The sequence below is a fragment of the Chinchilla lanigera genome, unplaced genomic scaffold (genome assembly GCF_000276665.1).
Source record: "Chinchilla lanigera isolate Chin_1 unplaced genomic scaffold, ChiLan1.0 scaffold00033, whole genome shotgun sequence".
NCBI classification, from domain to species: Eukaryota; Metazoa; Chordata; class Mammalia; order Rodentia; family Chinchillidae; genus Chinchilla; species Chinchilla lanigera.
Window position 1 is genome coordinate 12,333,609 of NW_004955434.1, and position 19,318 is coordinate 12,352,926.

At 38.2% G+C, this 19,318-nt stretch overlaps 1 protein-coding gene across 10 annotated transcripts in view; it reads right to left on the reverse strand.

The window, feature by feature from the left end:
* Ptprd (protein tyrosine phosphatase, receptor type, D) overlaps positions 1 to 19,318 on the reverse strand; it is a 2,098,812-nt gene that overhangs the window by 299,784 nt on the left and 1,779,710 nt on the right. For 5 of the 10 annotated variants that reach the window (XM_013516335.1, XM_013516328.1, XM_013516336.1 and 2 more), the window contains one exon: positions 286 to 431. In XM_013516335.1, the coding sequence (XP_013371789.1) occupies positions 286 to 431 (146 nt within the window). Of the gene's footprint in view, positions 1 to 282; positions 432 to 19,318 lie in introns of all 10 variants that reach the window. The other 5 variants (XM_013516331.1, XM_013516329.1, XM_013516333.1 and 2 more) reach the window with 1 other exon arrangement.

A 19,318-nucleotide genomic window follows, 5' to 3' on the forward strand; every position in this document is an offset into this window, starting at 1 on the left:
GACTCGGTCACGTGAGGATGTAACAGCCTGAGGGTCATACTTGACACAGGATCCTGACAACAGTGAACCCTGGCACAAGTGGAGGTAAAAGTCATCCACTTCCATTCCTAAATTCTCCTGTCTAAAAAATTTATTTAAAGTTACATTTTCCATCACATGAAACATAAAGAATGTCATATCTCAGAGATTTGGACATCCTTTATCAGAGTAAAGCAGGTAAGTAACATACAAACCAACCACAGAGCAGACACTTCCCCCAGAGAAACAGAACAATGGACCTAATACCTCAAATCTCTGATTGCTGACTTTCTTTCCTTTTTTGTTCCAGACAATTTTAGGCCTTGGGTCTCCCATAGCTTGACAAATGAAAGACGCAACTCCACCAGAGACCCCTGTCTGATCGACGGGAGTTCTTGTAAACCTTGGAGGTGCTGAAATGAGAAAAAAGAAAAATACCACAATTCAATGAAGAGCTGACATACAATTACCCTACTGTCCCCTCTCTCCCCACAGTCCACACCCGTGTACACACATATAGGAATACACTGGGGTTACAAAATTAGACAAGCACCTTCCACTTTACAGGGGAAGGAGGTAGCTTTCTGGTCTAGTCATTTGTTAGTGCTTTTATTGCTGAATTCTGTATTAAGGCAGAGATCCAATAACATCCGAAAAGCAACATCACACATTAATTTTTATTACCAGTATTAAAAAAATCCAATTTGTCCTCTGTAACAAAATGAGCTCATCAATCAAAGTGAGTAAAATTTTAGTTCTTTGTTTTGATGCGACTATCAGGACCCTGCCAGAAAGCAGCACTGCCACTGCTGAGCTATTAAAATTAGTGACATTTAAGAGAAATTCTTGGAAATTTTAATGAGACAAGAATTATGCCCCTGAATTAGAGGTTTGGGAAGAAACAGAAAATGGTAGAAATGGGAAAGTGACTTTCTAACACAGACACTGCAGACTGCCTTACTGGGAACTTAATGCCACAATTTGCAAAACTAAAGATGAATCAAGGAGACCACAAAGTCACAGCAAAAAAGGATTTATTTAAATAAAGGTAAAGACTTAAAGATTACTAAGTGAGAAAGACTAGAACCTGGAACCTGAGCACACTTGACTACCTCAGCTGGTAGTCCAGAAGACTGCAGAAGCTGGAACCTTTTTAAAAGCCAGACATCTTTTAAATATTTCTAATATTCACTTTCTTTCCCTTAAAAAATTTATGTTACGTCTTCTATTTCAAAATCTTTAGAAATATATCATACAATGATGACCTAAATGTAGATGAATAGTTATGCACAAAGATATATCATTAAGCAAAAGATTATAAGTAGCTTACATTTTATTTTATTTTATTTTTTTTGGTTTTTCTCCGGTACCGGGAACCGAACTCACGACCTTGCGCTTGCCAGGCAAGCGCTTTTGCCGCTGAGCTAAATCCCCAGCCCCGTAGCTTACATTTTAAAGACCACAGAAAATGAATGGTTAAATGAACTTTGCTATTAATGATGGAACACTGTACAACTGGAAAATGTTGTATTTAGAAAGGATTTATCAGGTGTGCGAAATATGTATGATTCACTGATAAGCCACAAAAAATAAAGCAGAATTCTTTTTTTTTTTTTTTGGTACCAGGAATCAAACTCACAAATTCATGCTTGCCAGGCAGGTACTGTGATACTAAGCTACATTCCCAGCCCATAAAGCAGAATTACAACTAAGAAATATCTGACAATGAAGAAAAATACACACACACACACACACACACACACACACACTTGGACAAAGCATACTAAAACAATGATGTGGAATATGTTATTTTAATTGCTTTTTCTACTTCTTTACATCTTTCTTATATCCTTGACTTTTATACTTGTGATATGTTGAAGATTTTTAACTCAAGAACGTTTTATTTCCTTTCTTTTGTCCCTTTCAGAGATTTTCTTTTCTCTCCTCCTGTGTTTTAGGTATATCTCATTGGAAAATGGTTTTGAGTAATTACAGCCAGCATTTATTTGAAAGCAACCCTTAGATTCTCAGAAAAGAGAAAACAATGACAACGCTCATGTTTGTCCATCATCACCGTCCCTGCATTCTTTCCTGTTTCCCACATGTCATCCACTGTCCCTGCACTAAGGACAAACTATCAACCATACTGTTATCTTGTGTTTTGGATACATAGATATGGGGAGTTCTGAAAGGAAACAAAGTCATCTAACTTTACTATTTCTTACCTGTGAAAATGAAATTTGGAATAAACTACTCTGGACAAATACCTTACAGTTAGAAAGTTTCCTAGTTTAGTATATGGTGAGCATGAAGAGAGGAGGGAGGAAGAGAGGAGCGAAGAATCTCTACAACGACAGTCCTAGAAAGCTCATCTCTACTTCATCAGCAAACTCAAATTCTTGGTAGAAAAGGGGGCCCAGGGCAGTTCACATAGAGAAAGATGAGGAAGGAAGACACTGGATTAGCCCTGCTAGACAGCACATCCTGCAAAAGATCTGGTTAGCAGTGCAAACTAGATGATCACCAAAAGCTGTAGCGTGTACATAAAATGATATGAAACTGACTAGCAACAACAATTAAAACACATAATAATGATGTCACTTCTTTGGAAACAAACAAAAGAGATAATAGTAGTTTTAATGCTCCTCTTCCTGATGTTGCAAACAACACAAATTGATAATAACCACTCACTCGTCAGCGTCTAATATAGAAATTATAATTATGAAATTAAAATTCCTAGGAGATATCCATGGAAAAATAAAACACATTTCATTGCTGTATTAAATGGCACGATAGTGTCAATTTTAGTAACTTTCTTCTACTGCCCATATTCTAAAAACAGGCAACCCTGAAGGAAAAAATCCATTTTCACAACCTAGCTTCCCATTTAAGCATTGTTTTGAAATTTCCTGGAAAGCCTGTGAAGGGAGTGAAGAACTGTTTCATGAACTGATTTTGTTCTGGTAGAGGTTAAATAAACCTAAAGGAAGGATGCCAATTACCATGAACTGGAGCTGTACTTTAAAGGATGGTATTCTAGTTCTCATCTCAAAGAATAAAGGAAATGTGGAGATTTGTTCTATTCACAGAACAGCAATGGATACTTGGGAAAGTGTTTTGTTTGTCCTGCTGGAATATCCCAAGGAAGTTAAACAAGAATTCAATACTGAAATCTTATCTCTAACTGGAAAGCCAAGGAGACAGGTTCACACGTATCAAGGGAGAGGGTGCAATGACCCTGTCTGGCAAGTTTCTCACTTAGCTGCATCTTCTGGATATATAGAAGTTTAGATGCTAATTCTGCTAAGTGTGGGAAACTACCACGGACAAGATCACCGGAAGCTATGAGAAAGATTTTGTTTCTGAAAACCCAAGTCAGACAATGGAATTAATGCACTGAAATGTGGAAAATTTAAAATTCATTTAAAATGTGGAAAATTTAAATTAAAATAACCAGTTAGAATCTGTTTCAAGATCTGAGGCTATTTTTTTAGTAAACCCATGTACCTACACTGTAGTTGTTTACTGACCTGGTATTCCAAAATGCAGTCTTAAAAAGGGTCCTTAGGAGGAGAATGGGGGGACTTCAGGTGCTTGTTCGCAGAGCTACCTACTTGTTTTGTGAAAAACATTTTTAATGAAAGATATTATCATTCATAGACAAGTAAATGATGATTTTCTTATGGGATCTGATGTCAATTTTTCTCCATTTGCCCACAAAATCCAAACCAGAGAAATGATAGACATCATCATTCGATAATACAAAGTAAAAGTCCAGATAATATAGTAGAATCCTTTTGGTAAGCTTGTGCGGTGCATAAATAATCATTTTGGCTGGTCAAATTCTCAGACTGATGCTGTCCATGCTGGGCAGCCAGCCAAAGAAAAGATTTGAGCCAGAGCAAGAACTAAAGTTAATAACTCCAACAAATGCTCCAGGCAAATAGAAGTCGTTATTCTCAGAGGGGTCTAACAATACACAGCACCCACATCTCCTTTATCTCCACTTAATAAAAGGAACTAGTTAAAACCTCTGCCTTCTTTCGTCAAGGTTAATGCCCACATTTAAGTCATGTCCTGGAGAAGGGAAGAAAAAGAATTCAACCAAAGCATAAGACAAATATGTCTACTAAAATGTCATGAAACAAGAGAGCCTCAAATCCGAACAGTGAAAACCTCTAATTTTATTTCATGAGATACAATCGTCAATGTCATATTTGATCTAAGGAAAAATTACCAAGAGTACAAAGATGAGGACAAAGGCATTACAAATTTCTGGTCACAACTATTATCACTCTATTCTATTAATGCCTTAGCTAAGTGCCACTTCTATCCCCACAACTGTGTTGCTAACTGCTACTGCTACCCACCTGAAGCCTCCAACACTGTGCTTTGCAAAGCACAATTCTGCTCAAGCTGATCTGACAAATGCAAAGTATGATCTTTTATTAAACAATGCCAGGCAATGTAGAGGTCAAATTACTATTTAAGCCAGAAAGTCTATTTTCTAAATGGAAAGAAGAGAAGCTAAACATGCGTATGAGTCAGAACACAGGCATGGCTGATATTCTAGAATGTGTCTGCCATGGTCACTGGATGTTTTCAAAGACCATACATTCTCTGGATGCAATCAGAGAGTAGACAGTAGCTCTAAGAATACAGTCAGGTTATTTTCTAAATAGTGAAAGAGGAGCCACTGCCTACCAAATGAATTCTCTTTTTAAGAAGTTGGATTGCTCCATAAAGCATAAACATGGCACATTACTTTTGCATGTAATGATGGAAACTTTTGATGCCATATTGTCTTGGTTACTTTTCTCTGGCTGTTGGGAGAAAATACCTGATGCCCAGAATAAAGGAAGGAAAAATGTATTTAGCTCACTGTTTGTGGAGGTTTCAGTCCATACTTGGCTGGCTCTGAGGCAGAGTGGCATATGGCAGAGGGCAAGCGTTCAAGGCGGCAGAATACAGCAAAAACAACAAGAGCAAAAGGGAGGAATGGCAGCAGCCTCTTTCCCTTCCTGCATTGTAAACAGGCTACCCCCACCCAGAGGGCATGTGGCACTCACATAATCTCCCTGCCCTCCTCTTCCACAGGCTCAGGAGGTATACAAAGTAAGCAGCCTGACTCCCTGCCGAGTAACTTAGTCAAACCTCTAGACTTCCCTAGTGGGCACAATGCATCAACCATAACACATATCATATTTCAAGTTGGGGGAGGCTTTTTGAAGGCAAGAACCTTTCTGGTCCTTCACTATGCCCTTATGACAATTAAATTTAGGGGAGAGACCAATCAAGACCAGCAGGCTGTTTTTGACCATCCTTAACCAAATGGCTACTGGAAGCAAAAATCATCTATCTAATACATCAAGTAGAGCTCGATATTAATTGAAAAAGCATCACTGACAAATATTAGTAACATTCATGGGAGAACAGAGTTTTTGAGAAAGTATTAGAGGTTAGGAAGACAACTCAGGCTTGAAGTAACTTGGTTGGCCAACTGAGAATCTCTTAAAATAGAATCATAAGGAGGATCACATGTTACAAAGTGAGGGGAAGAAATGAGGGTGCCATTTGTCTAATTATATTTTTAATTAATAAGCTGCTTCTGTGGACATCAAGAAAAATATGTCACATAGGGAACAAATCTAACAGCATGTAACTAATTGGCTGTTTCTTTTAGCTGATTAACATTGCCTTAAATAGAGAGCTTTGTTTTAAAGGGGTACTTGTCATAACAGTGTACTTAAAATCTTGAAGGGGGAAGGTTAATCATGTTATTAAATGATACGAAGGGAGAGGCGGAAGGAATGTTCAATAAAAATATGCAGGCAATCCTGTCTTCAGGAATCTGCTTCCTCCCTAAAAGGTTCCTCTAGAATTTATAAGACAGTCAACTGAAACCATCTGGGATCCTTCTTTGTCTGCTTATGTCCTGGGGAGGGCTCTAAAGGAAAGCTCAGGAACAAGGCCCCTGCAGTGATCAGGTGGAGAACAGGAAGCAAGCTAGGAGCAGTCTGAAGGGTCTCAAGGCTGTCTGAAGGTTTGAAAGGAAGAGCGGTCAGAGAGCTGACACCACCCTCTCCCGCAAGTCCCCTCTCAGCACGTCTAAGGCTGCTGACACTTATACATGGTGAGTGGTCAGGGGTGGTGTAAATACTGGGTATTTTGCTATAATTAGCTTGATTTTCACTAGGTAAGTTTGTCAGGGGATGATAGGCCTGAATAACAACACCACAATCAGAATGCATGGTGGAAGAGAGACCCCTCAACCAAGTTGATGTGTAATTGTTATGTAGGATCAACATCATGGCACAGGTAATCTGAGGTGATTATTGTAGTAGGTATTCTATATATTCTATGGCCGCCATGGCCATGTGGGGACATATAACCTATCAGATGCGACCTATACACGGTAACTTCTTGATACTCATGACCAGGATAGACTGCAAAGTCAAATGACTATTTTTCAATCATTTATGGTATTTTCCTTTAAGTACAACTTTCCAAAGAGCTTTTTAGCTCTAAAGTTTGATTTAAGTGGCAATATATTTCAGGATGAAGTAAAGAAACAACTACACTCTACTGAGTTCCATGCAGTGGAGTAAATGCTTTCTAGAATTTATAAACATCTTTTCCAAGAGTCCTTCAGGGTGTACTCCACCTGTTTTTTAATAGATTGACAGAAAAATGTAATAGATGGAAGGAAAAAGCAAAAGAAGGAAAAGAGGGAGAAAGGAAGGGAAAATGTGTAATGAAAGCAATCAAAAGAGCTCACTGAGTTGAAGGCATAGAATTTTGATCTAATTGTGAAATCCTGATATTTTCACTGTGCCATATTACAAGATCAGAATTTACAGAGATGATACAGAAAAAATGGGCATAACTCCATTTATTGTATTTTTGAAGATTTTTTTAAACTGAAACATGTACTAATTGCTTTCAAAAGATTTGGTAAGGACTCTTGTGCTGTATTACAGCGATTATTTTTCACTAGTGAGGACGTTCATCTGGAAAACACCACCTAGAAAAGTCCTCCTAAGGTGCAACATCATCCCAGGAACCAACAGCAATCAGGGGTAACAGCAGATTCTCACACCTGCCAAACAAAATTAATTCCACAACATTCATACATAGAGTGTCTGGTTTCCAAGTTTAGTATGACAGACTACTTTAGCATCATTCTACACACACTTTCAATTCGCTCAAGAAGGAAAATGCATATACACCCTTATTGGTCTGGACTGTGATTTATTTTCTTCTATAAGATGCCTCAGTGACATTTCTATGCACATACCAACAACTGACTTTGTTTAGGCCTCAACTTCAAATTCTTGGGAACACTCAGTATGCTCCCATCAGATACACAGCATTGTCTGTCTTTCGGTTGCTACTGCTGCTTATGTTGACAAATGATTGACAAGTACATTGAAAGAGAAGAAGAACAAAAGGAAGAAAAAGGAAATGTAAAGAAAGGAAGGAACAACATAGCTGCCTTAATTAAATATAGCTCTTGCTTTAATGTTTTCTCAATGTTCAGTCCTCAGTTCTGATTGAAAGAAATATCTTCTAGTCTGTCTGAATTGTTACATTGAAAACAGATCGTGTCGTCTGCTTCCCAGCCTTCTCCTCCACTCTCTCATCTCTGTGGAATGCTCTCACTTGCCCAAATGTCCAGCCATAGATTCACCCCATCTTCTCAGGCCCTAGTCCCAGGACCAATCCATTCCTGGGCCCTCTTGGTCTAGCTCTAAGACAGCCCAGCCCTCTATCCTCATAGCCAGTAACAATGACTGATCATATTTGGACCCCAGCCAGGCCAACGGAAATAGAAAATCCATGGACGGGGCTGGGGAAATAACTTCCGGATGATTCCACTGTTCACACAGGTTGAAGCATCGCTGAATGATATCTCAGGACCTGGATTCTCCCATCCAGTCTCCGTCACTTTGACTTTTATTCTTACAATCAATATACACTTCTCTGTATCTCCCTTCTCTCACTTTCAGATGTTTTTAATGTATGTATGACTATAGCTCTCTCCCACTTAAAAGACAAACAAAGCTTTAACAGTTTAAAGGTGAATAATAAATCCAAACACTTTATTTGCTTTTTAAGATTTTTCTTAAAAGAAAGAGCTGCTTCCAATCTATTTTCCCAAATAGGTTTCCACTGTTGCACACAGAGGACCTAAATTCTCCATCTGTATGCCTTGCTGCAAGCCGTGCGCTTCTCCCACACTTCTGAATTTATGGAATTTACTCATTTTTTCAATTCAAAGTTAAATCCCTTGAAGCCTCCTTTGATCCTCCATCTGGATGAAATCTACCATCCTCTGAAAGCCCCATCACACCGTCTGTAACTCTTACAAGTCACCACAGTCTACACTTTATGATAGTTATCTTATGCACATGTGTTTTCTCCTGCTCCACAGTAACAAGCCTGGAGAACACCTTTATAACCTGGTCACCTTGAAGTCGTGTAAGGCTTACTCAAACCTAGCACCCAAGCTCGATCGAGGCTCTCCAAAGGGCTATCCTCTCATCGTCAGCTGTACATCTTCAAGCATTTAGGATGGATAATAATATTATAAACGTGCCGATTGTGCCTCTGTTTAAACTGCATCTGCTTATAGCTCGATAACCACAGAACATGAATTCTACCTAACACTCACTGACACTGCTAAACACTGGCATGAGGAAGAGGGAGGCCAGTGAATCCATGCCAGACTGAACTGAAAAACTGCAAGAACTCATCATAGTGCCTGAGTTCAGGTAGAGTATTATATAACGCAATGAATTTCATGTCTTTTTCTTTTAGTGTTTTATGCACGCCATCAACAAACTATTAAATCATTTATATATGCACATACATTTTCTTTTGTAATTAATTTGCATAAATGCATTATATAAATATAACAATACTAAATATTAATAACAAAAATTAGTTTTTTAAGAGTTATAACTGAGCTTCTTTTTCTATTTTAATTGAATGATGTTCAGGGACTATCTGTTAGAAATTTAGTGCACTTCTACTGTACAGATTCAATGCAATTCCCATTCAGCTATCATTAACATACCTCACAGATCTTGAGAAAATATGCCTTAAATTCATCTGGAACCAGAAGAGACCCAGAATAGCAAAAGCAATCCTGGGCAACAAGGACAAGTCAGGTGGAATCACAATCCCTGACCTAAAATTATACTATAAAGCTACTGTCATAAAATCCACCTGGTACTGGCTAAAAAACAGGCCTGAGGATCAATGGAACAGACTGGAAGAAACAGACACAACCAAAAACACACTCAACCACGTAATCTTTGATAAAGGAGCCAATCAAACTCACTGGAACAATGATAGCCTCTTTAATAAATGGTGCTGGAAAAATTGGCTTAATACCTGCCAAAAACTGAAAATAGACCCAAGCCTATCACCATGCACCAAACTCAAGTCAAAATGGTTCACAGATCTCAATATTAAACCAGAAACACTAAATTTTTTGGAAGAGAAAGTAGGTAAAAACCTCGAAGACATAGGGGTAGGCACAGAGTTCATGAACAAAAACCAAATTGCATGTGAAACACTTGAAAGAATCAACAACTGGGATCTCATCCTACTGAAAAGTTTCTGCACATCTAAAGAAATCACCAGCAGAGTCAAAAGAAAACCCACAAACTTGGAAAACATTTTAGCTGATTGTCCCTCAGACAAAGGGCTTCTATCTAGAACATATAAAGAATTAAAAAATATCAGCACCCCCCAAATTCAAAGACCCAATCCAAAAATGGGCAGCAGAGATGAATACACACTTCTCAGACAAGGAGATACAAATGGCAAATAAATATATGAGAAAATGTTCAACATCATTAGTCATTCGAGAAATGCAAATTAAAACAACACTGAGATTCCACCTTACCCCAGTAAGAATGGCTAGCATTAAGAAATCAACCAAAAACAAATGCTGGCGAGGCTGTGGCGAAATAGGAACCCTTCTCCACTGCTGGTGGGAATGCAGACTGGTGAAACCACTGTGGAAATCAGTTTGGAGATTCCTCCGAAGACTAGGCCTAGAGGTCCCATTCAACCCAGCTATCCCCCTGCTGGGTATTTTCCCAGAAGATCTAAAAACATCATATCACAGTGATATATGTACACCTATGTTCATAGCAGCACAATTTGTAATTGCTAAAATGTGGAAGCAACCCAAATGTCCATCCACCGAGGATTGGATAAGAAAATTGTGGTACTTTTATATAATGGAATATTACTCAGCTATAAAGAAAGATAAACTTGAGGCCTTTATATTTAAATGGTCACAACTAGAGACCATACTCATAAGTGAAATAAATCAAACATACATGTGCAAGTACCGCATTGTTTCGCTAGTGTAAATCTTGAAAGAGTTAATTCAAACTCAGAGGTATGATAGACACTGTGAAACGATAGGAAACCACTGAAGAGTAATGGGCAACTGGGTTGTGGGAAAAGAGAAGGGAAAGAAGGAGAAATTTTGTATGTATGTATATACATGACAGTTAACATGGTTGTTCTTCTGTCTTCTGTTTCTATGCTGAAAGAAACTGTCAATGAGTCTTGGGTTGACCAGTATTGCATGTCTATATCTGTTTTCATGAGAAGCCACTTTGAAGATATCAATATGTAATACAACAAGCATTGTTAATTCACTACCACTTTGTTTGTAACTCTTTATTGTCTGTACTGTGCTTGTGATATGTTGTAAAATGTTGTATGTCTGTTAATGTTTCCCTCCTTTTATCTTTAAAATAAAAAAAAAGAAATTTAGTGCAGTTCCATTAACATTTTCTGGGAGGTCTGATGAGCCTCATATACAGGTGATTTACGAGGTGTGATCAAAAACTTCGGTGAATGCTGTCATCCAACGGAAAGGCAGGGATCTTCAATACAAGAAATGGCTCAACAGACCTGAGTACCACTGTGTGACAACTTTCAACTATGATTCCATTCAAAGTATTGTAGCAACAGATGTGAACATGAGGCAAGTGAGTGCAGAATTTATTCCATGCACTTTGATTGTCAAACAAAAGCAACAGTCTTTCTCAGTTTTACTGCAGTTGTATAATCACATGCCGCTTCAGATTCCAGCTTTTAAAGAAATGTCCCTGTATAAGATGAAATTGGGGTCTGTGGTCCATACTCTCAGACCAACGTTCAAAGTTCTCAATGGAAATCACCCATTTTTTGTGCAGAAAAAGCCTGTCAGTCAAGATCCAACATCAAGGTGATGTTAATTGTGTTTTTTGACCTTGATGAAATTCTATGAGTTTGCACCCAGAAACAGTACATGAAGAATATATCTGCACAGAAAACACCTTCAGCAACAGACAATTCCACCCTCCATCACGATAACGATCCTTGCCGTATGTCACACAACAATGGTATTAATGATAGGGTAATTTCTGTCAAATAAAAATGATGATGTATTCTCATTTACCTTATTCATCGCATCTGGCACTATGTGTTTTCTGACTCTCCCTCAGCACCAAAAGGGCCATGGAGGATAAACATTTTGAGTTTATTTAAGACATCAAGAGAGCCACAACACGGTAACTAAAGACATTCACATGAGAGGACTTCCCGAACTGCTTCAGAAAGTGAAAAAATGATGGTATTTAATGTCTATATGCCTGAAGTGAGAAGTATGTTGAGTGCTACTGATGACAGTGTGTGTTGTTCTTTTACTGTGAAATATTTTTTTAACTAAATCCTTTACCATTTTTTGCTCATGTCTGGTATGTGTAAGTCTGTTCCTCTTTATTTATTTTTTTTTTTTGTTTTTCTCCGGTACCAGGAACCGAACTCATGGCCTTGCGCATGCCAGGCAGGCGCTTTTGCCGCTGAGCTAAATCCCCAGCCCCTGTTCCTCTTTAAAAGACTCACTTTATAAAATGCTGGACAAGATCTTAAAAAGATTAGGTCACTTTTCCTAGTACATTTGGAAATAGGACTAGTTTAGAATAGTTACTAAGCATATATAACTATGTTGAGAAATAAAACATACAATGCTCTAGAGTGAGTTAAGTATATTGGAGTCCTTATCTGCTATCTGCTATTTTTGTCTAGAAGAGTAGACACAATATAGTTGCCCACATATAACGTCAAGCTAATAATAACATCTGTCTTATAGTCTTGCTATTAAAGTTAAATAACATAATCCAAAACATTTAGCAAAACATCCAGCATGTACCACACAACCAGTAAAAGGTGCATATCATCACCCGAGTTGAGCAACCTCTCAACTTGCACACCGACCTCACGCCTCCATCCCAACTGCTGGCATGGGAATTCCCTGCCAGCTGCCTTCAGTGCTTCTGACCTCATCTGGGAGTACTTCACATTCCAGAACACCACACAATCCTAGCTTCTGCTACGCACAACATGCCAGCACATGACAAGGGGGCCATTCACATGCACATACACACAATGGTTCACAGCAGCAAAGTAACAATGGCATGTTCCACATTTTCTGGCAATTTGTCTTACTTCAAGGTATATTAAACCCTGAGACATAAGCACTTGCCTAACAACAGCAAATACTGTACAGTCCCAACACTGTAACTTTTCATTTAACAAACACCCATGAGATATTGTGATCAAAACAAACCAACCCTACATTCAGTGTGCTGGGCCAATAAAACTTCTGTGAGCCACTGGCAGGCTTAGTAAGGCTGGCCATCTGTTTGGTGTAAGAGACTCACAGAAACCACTGTTTTGGTGACATAAATTTCAGGAAGGCATGAAAGTAGTCTTAAATCACTCAGAAACAACCCATAAAGCCACTCTTACCATATCCCATGCCAGAGTCATGCATTCCTAATAAAAACATATTATCAGCAGCACCCTTTAGACATTCACTCAACATTTTCCACTTCAAGCCTTCAGGTTTCCGTACTACCTGTTTGTAGTCAACATACACTGACTGTACATCGTTTCCACTTAGTAGAGCGATAACAGCTTTTATACTGAAACTGATGAAAGTCACGCATTGCGTGCAATCGCCCAGGCTCATTCAATAGTGATATGGGCAAATCACACAGTATTTATTAAGCTGTTTTTTTCATATTTCCTCTGAATTGCAATATACTCACAAGGCTATTTAACACACACACTGCATTTGACAAAACTGAAGCTCTACAGACCCTTTAGTGTCTTTTTAGGAGAATTAGTTTTCAAAGCAGATCCGTTTACATCATTCACTGCTAATTTACTCATTAATCATAATTTATCACATCAGATGTGCTGATCATCATTAAAAGCGATCATTTATTCTTGTGCTAACCTGCTGCTTATCATGTACCTGCAAATTGGATCACACAGGAGAGGTAATTGGCTTATTTGAAAAGGAACATTAGAGTAGATATAATCAAAGTGGGAAAGAACGAAAAATAAAAAGAAATAAAAGAAAAACAATGGCATCTTCCCCCAGTTTAATGTTACCAAAGTAGAAAATAGCAATTCTGCTACATTTTCTTGTAAGAAACTACCAGTGTGCTACTATTTTTAAATTTTGTTTTATTATTTTTAAAAAAGAAATTAGGACATGTCCAGTAGTGGCTACACTTTTGACACAAACAGCCAATCAGTTCCTTTAAAAAAAATCTAGTACTGCTGTTTTATGACCCGAAAGGCTAAGAGCCCACTGGAGTAGTCTGCTGTTACTCTTTCTTTTGGTCAAACTGAGAAGTCCCCACAGTTTAGACCATTTCCTGTAATATCCATTTCTACAAATGAAATAACCACAATTTTTAATCTATCATTTTCACATTGATTAAGCTGGCAAGATAATGTGGGAACTAACAGTAGTGAAAATATGCTCAAGTAGCTATAGTACAAAAGAGATGTTCTTGATTATTGTAAAACATTTCCTTGGTAGTCACTGTTTTACTTTAAAGGATACAGTATTATCAGTTATTAATATTTATGTGGATATATGATGAATAATTAATGGAAATAATGAAATGCAAACTAAAAAAAACTTGGATTTGCTTATACACCAGTGTTGTCTTAGAATGAAAGGATGATTTTAAAATTATGCCTGAAAATACCCATATTGACAGGTACCCTACTAGGAAATACAGTATTCTAAGCTTACAGGGTTTATATCATAGTTGTGTTCTGTGTAACACCTAAAATATTGTAGGCATTCAATACCTTTTAAGGCCAGGGATATAGCTCAGCGGCACAAGCTTCTGCCTGGCAAGCTCAAGGTCCTGAGTTTGATTCCCAGTACCAAAAAAATCCCCAATCACTATCATTTAAAGCAAGAACAATATTTTCACCTTATTGGAATTTTAGGTGTGCATCTATGTCCCTTCTAGATATTCCCCTTTTAGATATTTCCCACTAAATTTAGATGTTTTTAAAATTCATTTCACTTAGACCCAAAGCCAAAAGATATTTATCAATGATTTTCAGTCTTCCAAGTATTCAATATTAGGTAAGCATCAGAACCAATAACATTTTGTAAAATATCAAAAATGTTTAATCTCTGGTATTCTTCCAAATGAACACATACAGCAAGCGACCAAGTGGTATTTTACATGTTAAATCCAAGTTTTCTAAACTAAAATCCAAATTCTTTGTTTAGAATCAAGAGAATATACATTCATATTTGCAAGCTGGAATTGAGGAAAGTGTTTCATAGATGACTCCCTGGGGTTAATCTAGCTAACAAGATTGATCTCTGCATTCTCAAGCAGTGACCCCACCCATTTGAAAACTCTACTTAGTGTGCTATTTAGAGACGCAAAAGATGGAAAGCATGACAACTGGTTCTATGCCTGGGCTGAGAAGTCATGTACAAGCAAGAAATGATAATAATAGATGATCACCCAGGGCCATGGACTAGCCCTGTTCGTACAGAAAACTCAAGTTGACAGTAATTGGAGCCTGGCATAGAGACAGAGGCTAGGGTACAATTCCTTGGTTTGTAGATGAAAATAAACCTTTAATAAAAGAACTTTAGTAAAATGAGCTCTGGATGGCCCAAAGTATAATGCAATAATGTAACTACTGTCCTTTAAAAAAAAAAAATCCAGTAAAACAACCCTCTCAGCATTTCCACACCAGTATGTTAAACCTGAGGAAAAAATGCTCTGTGCTTGCCTTCCGTGAATTGAACTCATGCACACAACAAATTTAGAAAATCCACACAAGGAGGGGGAACAGCCCCACCCCCGTCTCTCCCTAAAATCTGTGATGCTTTGCCCAGTTCTTTTGTTCCCATCTTACACAGGACGTCAGATTTATGCACATGAATAGGCATCTTACCTCTCCTGGTAAGAAAACAAAGATAACTACGGAACCCAGGGACACAACGTAACATTGCTCGAATATTCTGGAAGTATTTTTCAGTGGATTCATTTTTTCAAAATATTCACTCCCTAATTTGTATCCCTGGGCAGTTTAAACCCTGGAACTAGCTCATTTCAGTGCAGATTATGCATGCTTTTCAAGCGAAACACATTATCTGAGCCCCAGGAAGACGGGAGGCATTCCAAAGACACACAGACAGTGAGGACCTTTATTTGCCAACTAACTTTTTTTCCTCTATTCTCTAATTTACAGCTCAGGGTATTAAGGAAGAAAACAAAGGGTTTTCCCACACAGAAATAACCTTTTAGAAAAACCTGCAAACAAGGTTTTAATTACACTATTTACCAACAGAAAATGCAAACGGAAATATTTCTTGCTGGGGCTTTCGTTCCTTTCTCCTAATTTAAGTGTTGCAGGCAACATCATAGCAATTTAAGTTGGTTTTGTGACAAATTATTAGGACACTTATTTTAGAAGGAAAATCAACCAATAATTACTGCCCTAGCACATGGCTATTGTTTCACAGCACAAACAGAAGCTGAGGCTGACAGCTGATGGGCCCAGCCCCCTGCTATCCTTAGAACACATTTGCAGAAACTCAAAGCCTCCTGCCAGGCTGACGCAGGCTGTGGCCGCCCTTTTCTTCCAACAGGGCTGCACTGACCATGATGAGGACCTCCTCCAGCCTAGCTGGCCCTTGTTTGAGAGGCTAAAAATACCGCCTTAAACATTCACAATTCCCACTGTAAAATAACACCGGCCTTTCTGTACCACTTTAAAATACCCATATGGTCCTCCAAGCACTTTGAATTTTAGACACAAGAATCCAAGTGTTTTTGTTAGCGGCCACAGATCGCTGTGAAAGAAAATGTTTCCTTGTAGTTGAATAACAGGAGCACTTGTGACTACATGGCAGGCCACCAGTGTGAGAGGCTGGGTGAAGGCGGCCTTTCAGAACCAGAAAGGGGGTCTGGGGTACCCAGGGAAAAGCCTTTGTTCATGACTTCATGAAGGACAGAAATCCAGGACCCCAAAGGGAAAGAAGAGCAATACGTGAGTCCTGTCCCTGCATCTTTCTGTAATCTTATTATATTCACTAATTTAGTGCAAGAAAATAGTGCTTTATAGCTCCCTGTAGAACCTTGGTCAAACTCTACTGTCTAAACTTCTGGTAAGCTATACAAAGTAAAAGCTGTTTTCTGAGATGGATCTAAGAGGGCTGAAGGGAAAGGAGGAAAAATGGTGAATCATGATATACTATGCTCAGGTACAAACTCCATATGAGGAACATGACCGTTATGAATATCTAAAATGGACCAGTAAAATTAAGTTTTGAAAATAAAAATGCTACAGAACTGGGTATGCTAACACGTGCCTACAATCCCAGCACTCTGGAGGCTGAAGCAGGAGGCTCACCTGGTGTTTGAGGCCAACCTGAGATACTTAGTAAATTCAAGACTAAGCTGAATTACAAAGTGAGAACTTGTCTCAAAAGAAAGTATAATGAAAGTGCAATTAAAAATGCTACAAAATATCTCTGGTCAGAGCTGCTGCTTCCAATGGAAAAAGACAAGAGGAATCTAAAGCAAATAGCTGCTCTTTGGGAATGTCAGATCCTCAAAGTCAAAATAATCTATAGAGAAAGAAAAACACCAGTGTTTATAACATGAAAAGCAAAGCAGTTGAAACACAAACTTTAGAGAATGAGCTAACTGAAAGACATTTGGGAAGACAGTCCTTTGTTCAAAGGGGTTGAAATAAAGGTTCTACCATCCTTCACTACCCAGCCTGGGATGTTAACATTACATTACTTACTGCCCTGAACACTTGGAGATTCCAAGCCTGGCCCTTGCCTCCAGGGTCCCCAATCCACCTGTAGGATGCCCTACTCCCTTACAAAGCTGAGAGCTTGAGCCTTGCCTGAGAAAGCTGCATCACGGTAAGAGGTGGCGCCCTTGCAAATTCATGATCTGCACCCTTATGGGACCCCTGTGGCACCTATCCATCAACCTCCCCTCTTCCCTAGCTTCCGTGTCTGCCCGGACCAACCTCTCACCTCCAGGAGATGCTGTTCCTCCTGATTCCACAGATAAAATAACATCCCCAAGCAGGAACTGGATGGAAGTAACGTCCCCTTCACTGTGTAAGAAATCGTTCTCCTCTTTAGATTACCCTGCTCAAGTCCACTTGGAGTCTGTGTGCTGCATTTCTGCCTGACTATCAACTCATCACCTTGGTGCAGCAGTGGACGCATCTTGACGCAGTATCTGCACTGCCTGCCCTCTGTCATAGCTATTTCCCACCACAACAGTATGGATCACTCTCTACAGACTTTGTTTGACCACACTGTTCTTTTGTGCAGGGGCTGCCCAAAACTGCATAGGAGGTCTACAGGACCTCTGGCCTGTAGCCAGTAGACATTAGTAACATACTTTCTGCCAGCTGGGACAACCAGACATCGCAAAACATCCCCTGGGAGAATACTTTATGTTTTAGCATCAAAAGAAACAACTACATCTTGGGAAATCCCAGGATAATTGGTCACCCCAGTTCAGATCCTTCCAAATAAAGTCACTTTCCATCACTGAACATTTCCACTGGCTTATAATTGCTTCTTCATTATCCTCTCCTGGCAGACTGTTGCAAAAGTAACAATATGCATCAGACATTCCTCCAGTATGATCACCCTCACCAAGAATTATGTCTCAACTAAAGTTATTGAATTACTAGTGATTTCATAACATCCAAGGCAATAGCTTTTATATATGAACAGATTTTGGTTAAGACCAAAATGCAGGAAAAAGAAGTATTTATAAATAAGGGACCAACTTAGCTTTTTTTGAAAGTTAATCTAATCATTATACTTTAGGACTATAAACAACTCTAATACAAAAAAAGATAGATAGACTATATTCCTCCTATCAAATTTATACAAGGTCAGAAATGTAAATATACTTTCAATTCTTCATTTATAAGCACTAAAGGTTATAATGAAGAAAACTGTCTTACTGAAGCAGCCAAAAATCATTTTTAGAAAAATATACTTATAATCTGAAAATGTTACTAAAATAATTGGTTCCCTTCCTCTGTATTTCAATTCATCCTTGGACTTTACCCATTGGGAAGGTAGTATTATTCAGTTCCATTAACCTACCACGAGTGTACCAGCTTGTCAAGCTGATCCTAACATGTGGTACTTTTAGTTCTTTCTTTTTCTTTGTTAGATTTTCCCCCTAATACTTTAACAAACATATTTGTCATCCAAGAAAAACAGTTTCCACCTATTAACAAACAAGACAGTATGGATTGTTTTCAAGATCCCTAAGCACAGTCTGGAAATGAAATTAGAAATTAGGTTAGTAATAACCAAACAAGCATAAAATGGCAATGCTGCCTAGTGGTTGGCGTGTTCATGCTCTGGTTATCCAAAACTATGTGGAAGGTTTTATACATAAGGCATTTTCACATGTTAAGTTTTGCTAAAGCACTTAGGTAATACACACATGTAATCTCTGTTTTCCTTTTGTCTCACTGGAAAGATTTATAACTCTGAGTACAATATCTAAGAAGGGGAAAAAAGGCTGATATTGCTGCTCTTTTTGCCAGATTTTATTAAAATTTAAAAGTAAAAATAAAAAAGCAATATGATTTATCTTTGAGTAGATAATAAGCTCTCACCCTCAAATGATTTAAAAAAATCCAGTGGTGTCATGTTCTGCTTTTTTCATTTTACATATTGAACTTCTGAACTTTAAATTTTAAGCAACAATAATATAAGCACGAATGTGTGCAGTATAAAGTAGACTTAAAAGCTTAGAAAAAATTTAGCAATTAATGAAAATATATATTTCAATCATTATGACTGGCCCTGAAAATGTCATATACGTGCACTTTTCCCCAAGATTTGCATTCTTTTTTTTTTTTTTTTTTTTTTTTTTTGGTTTTT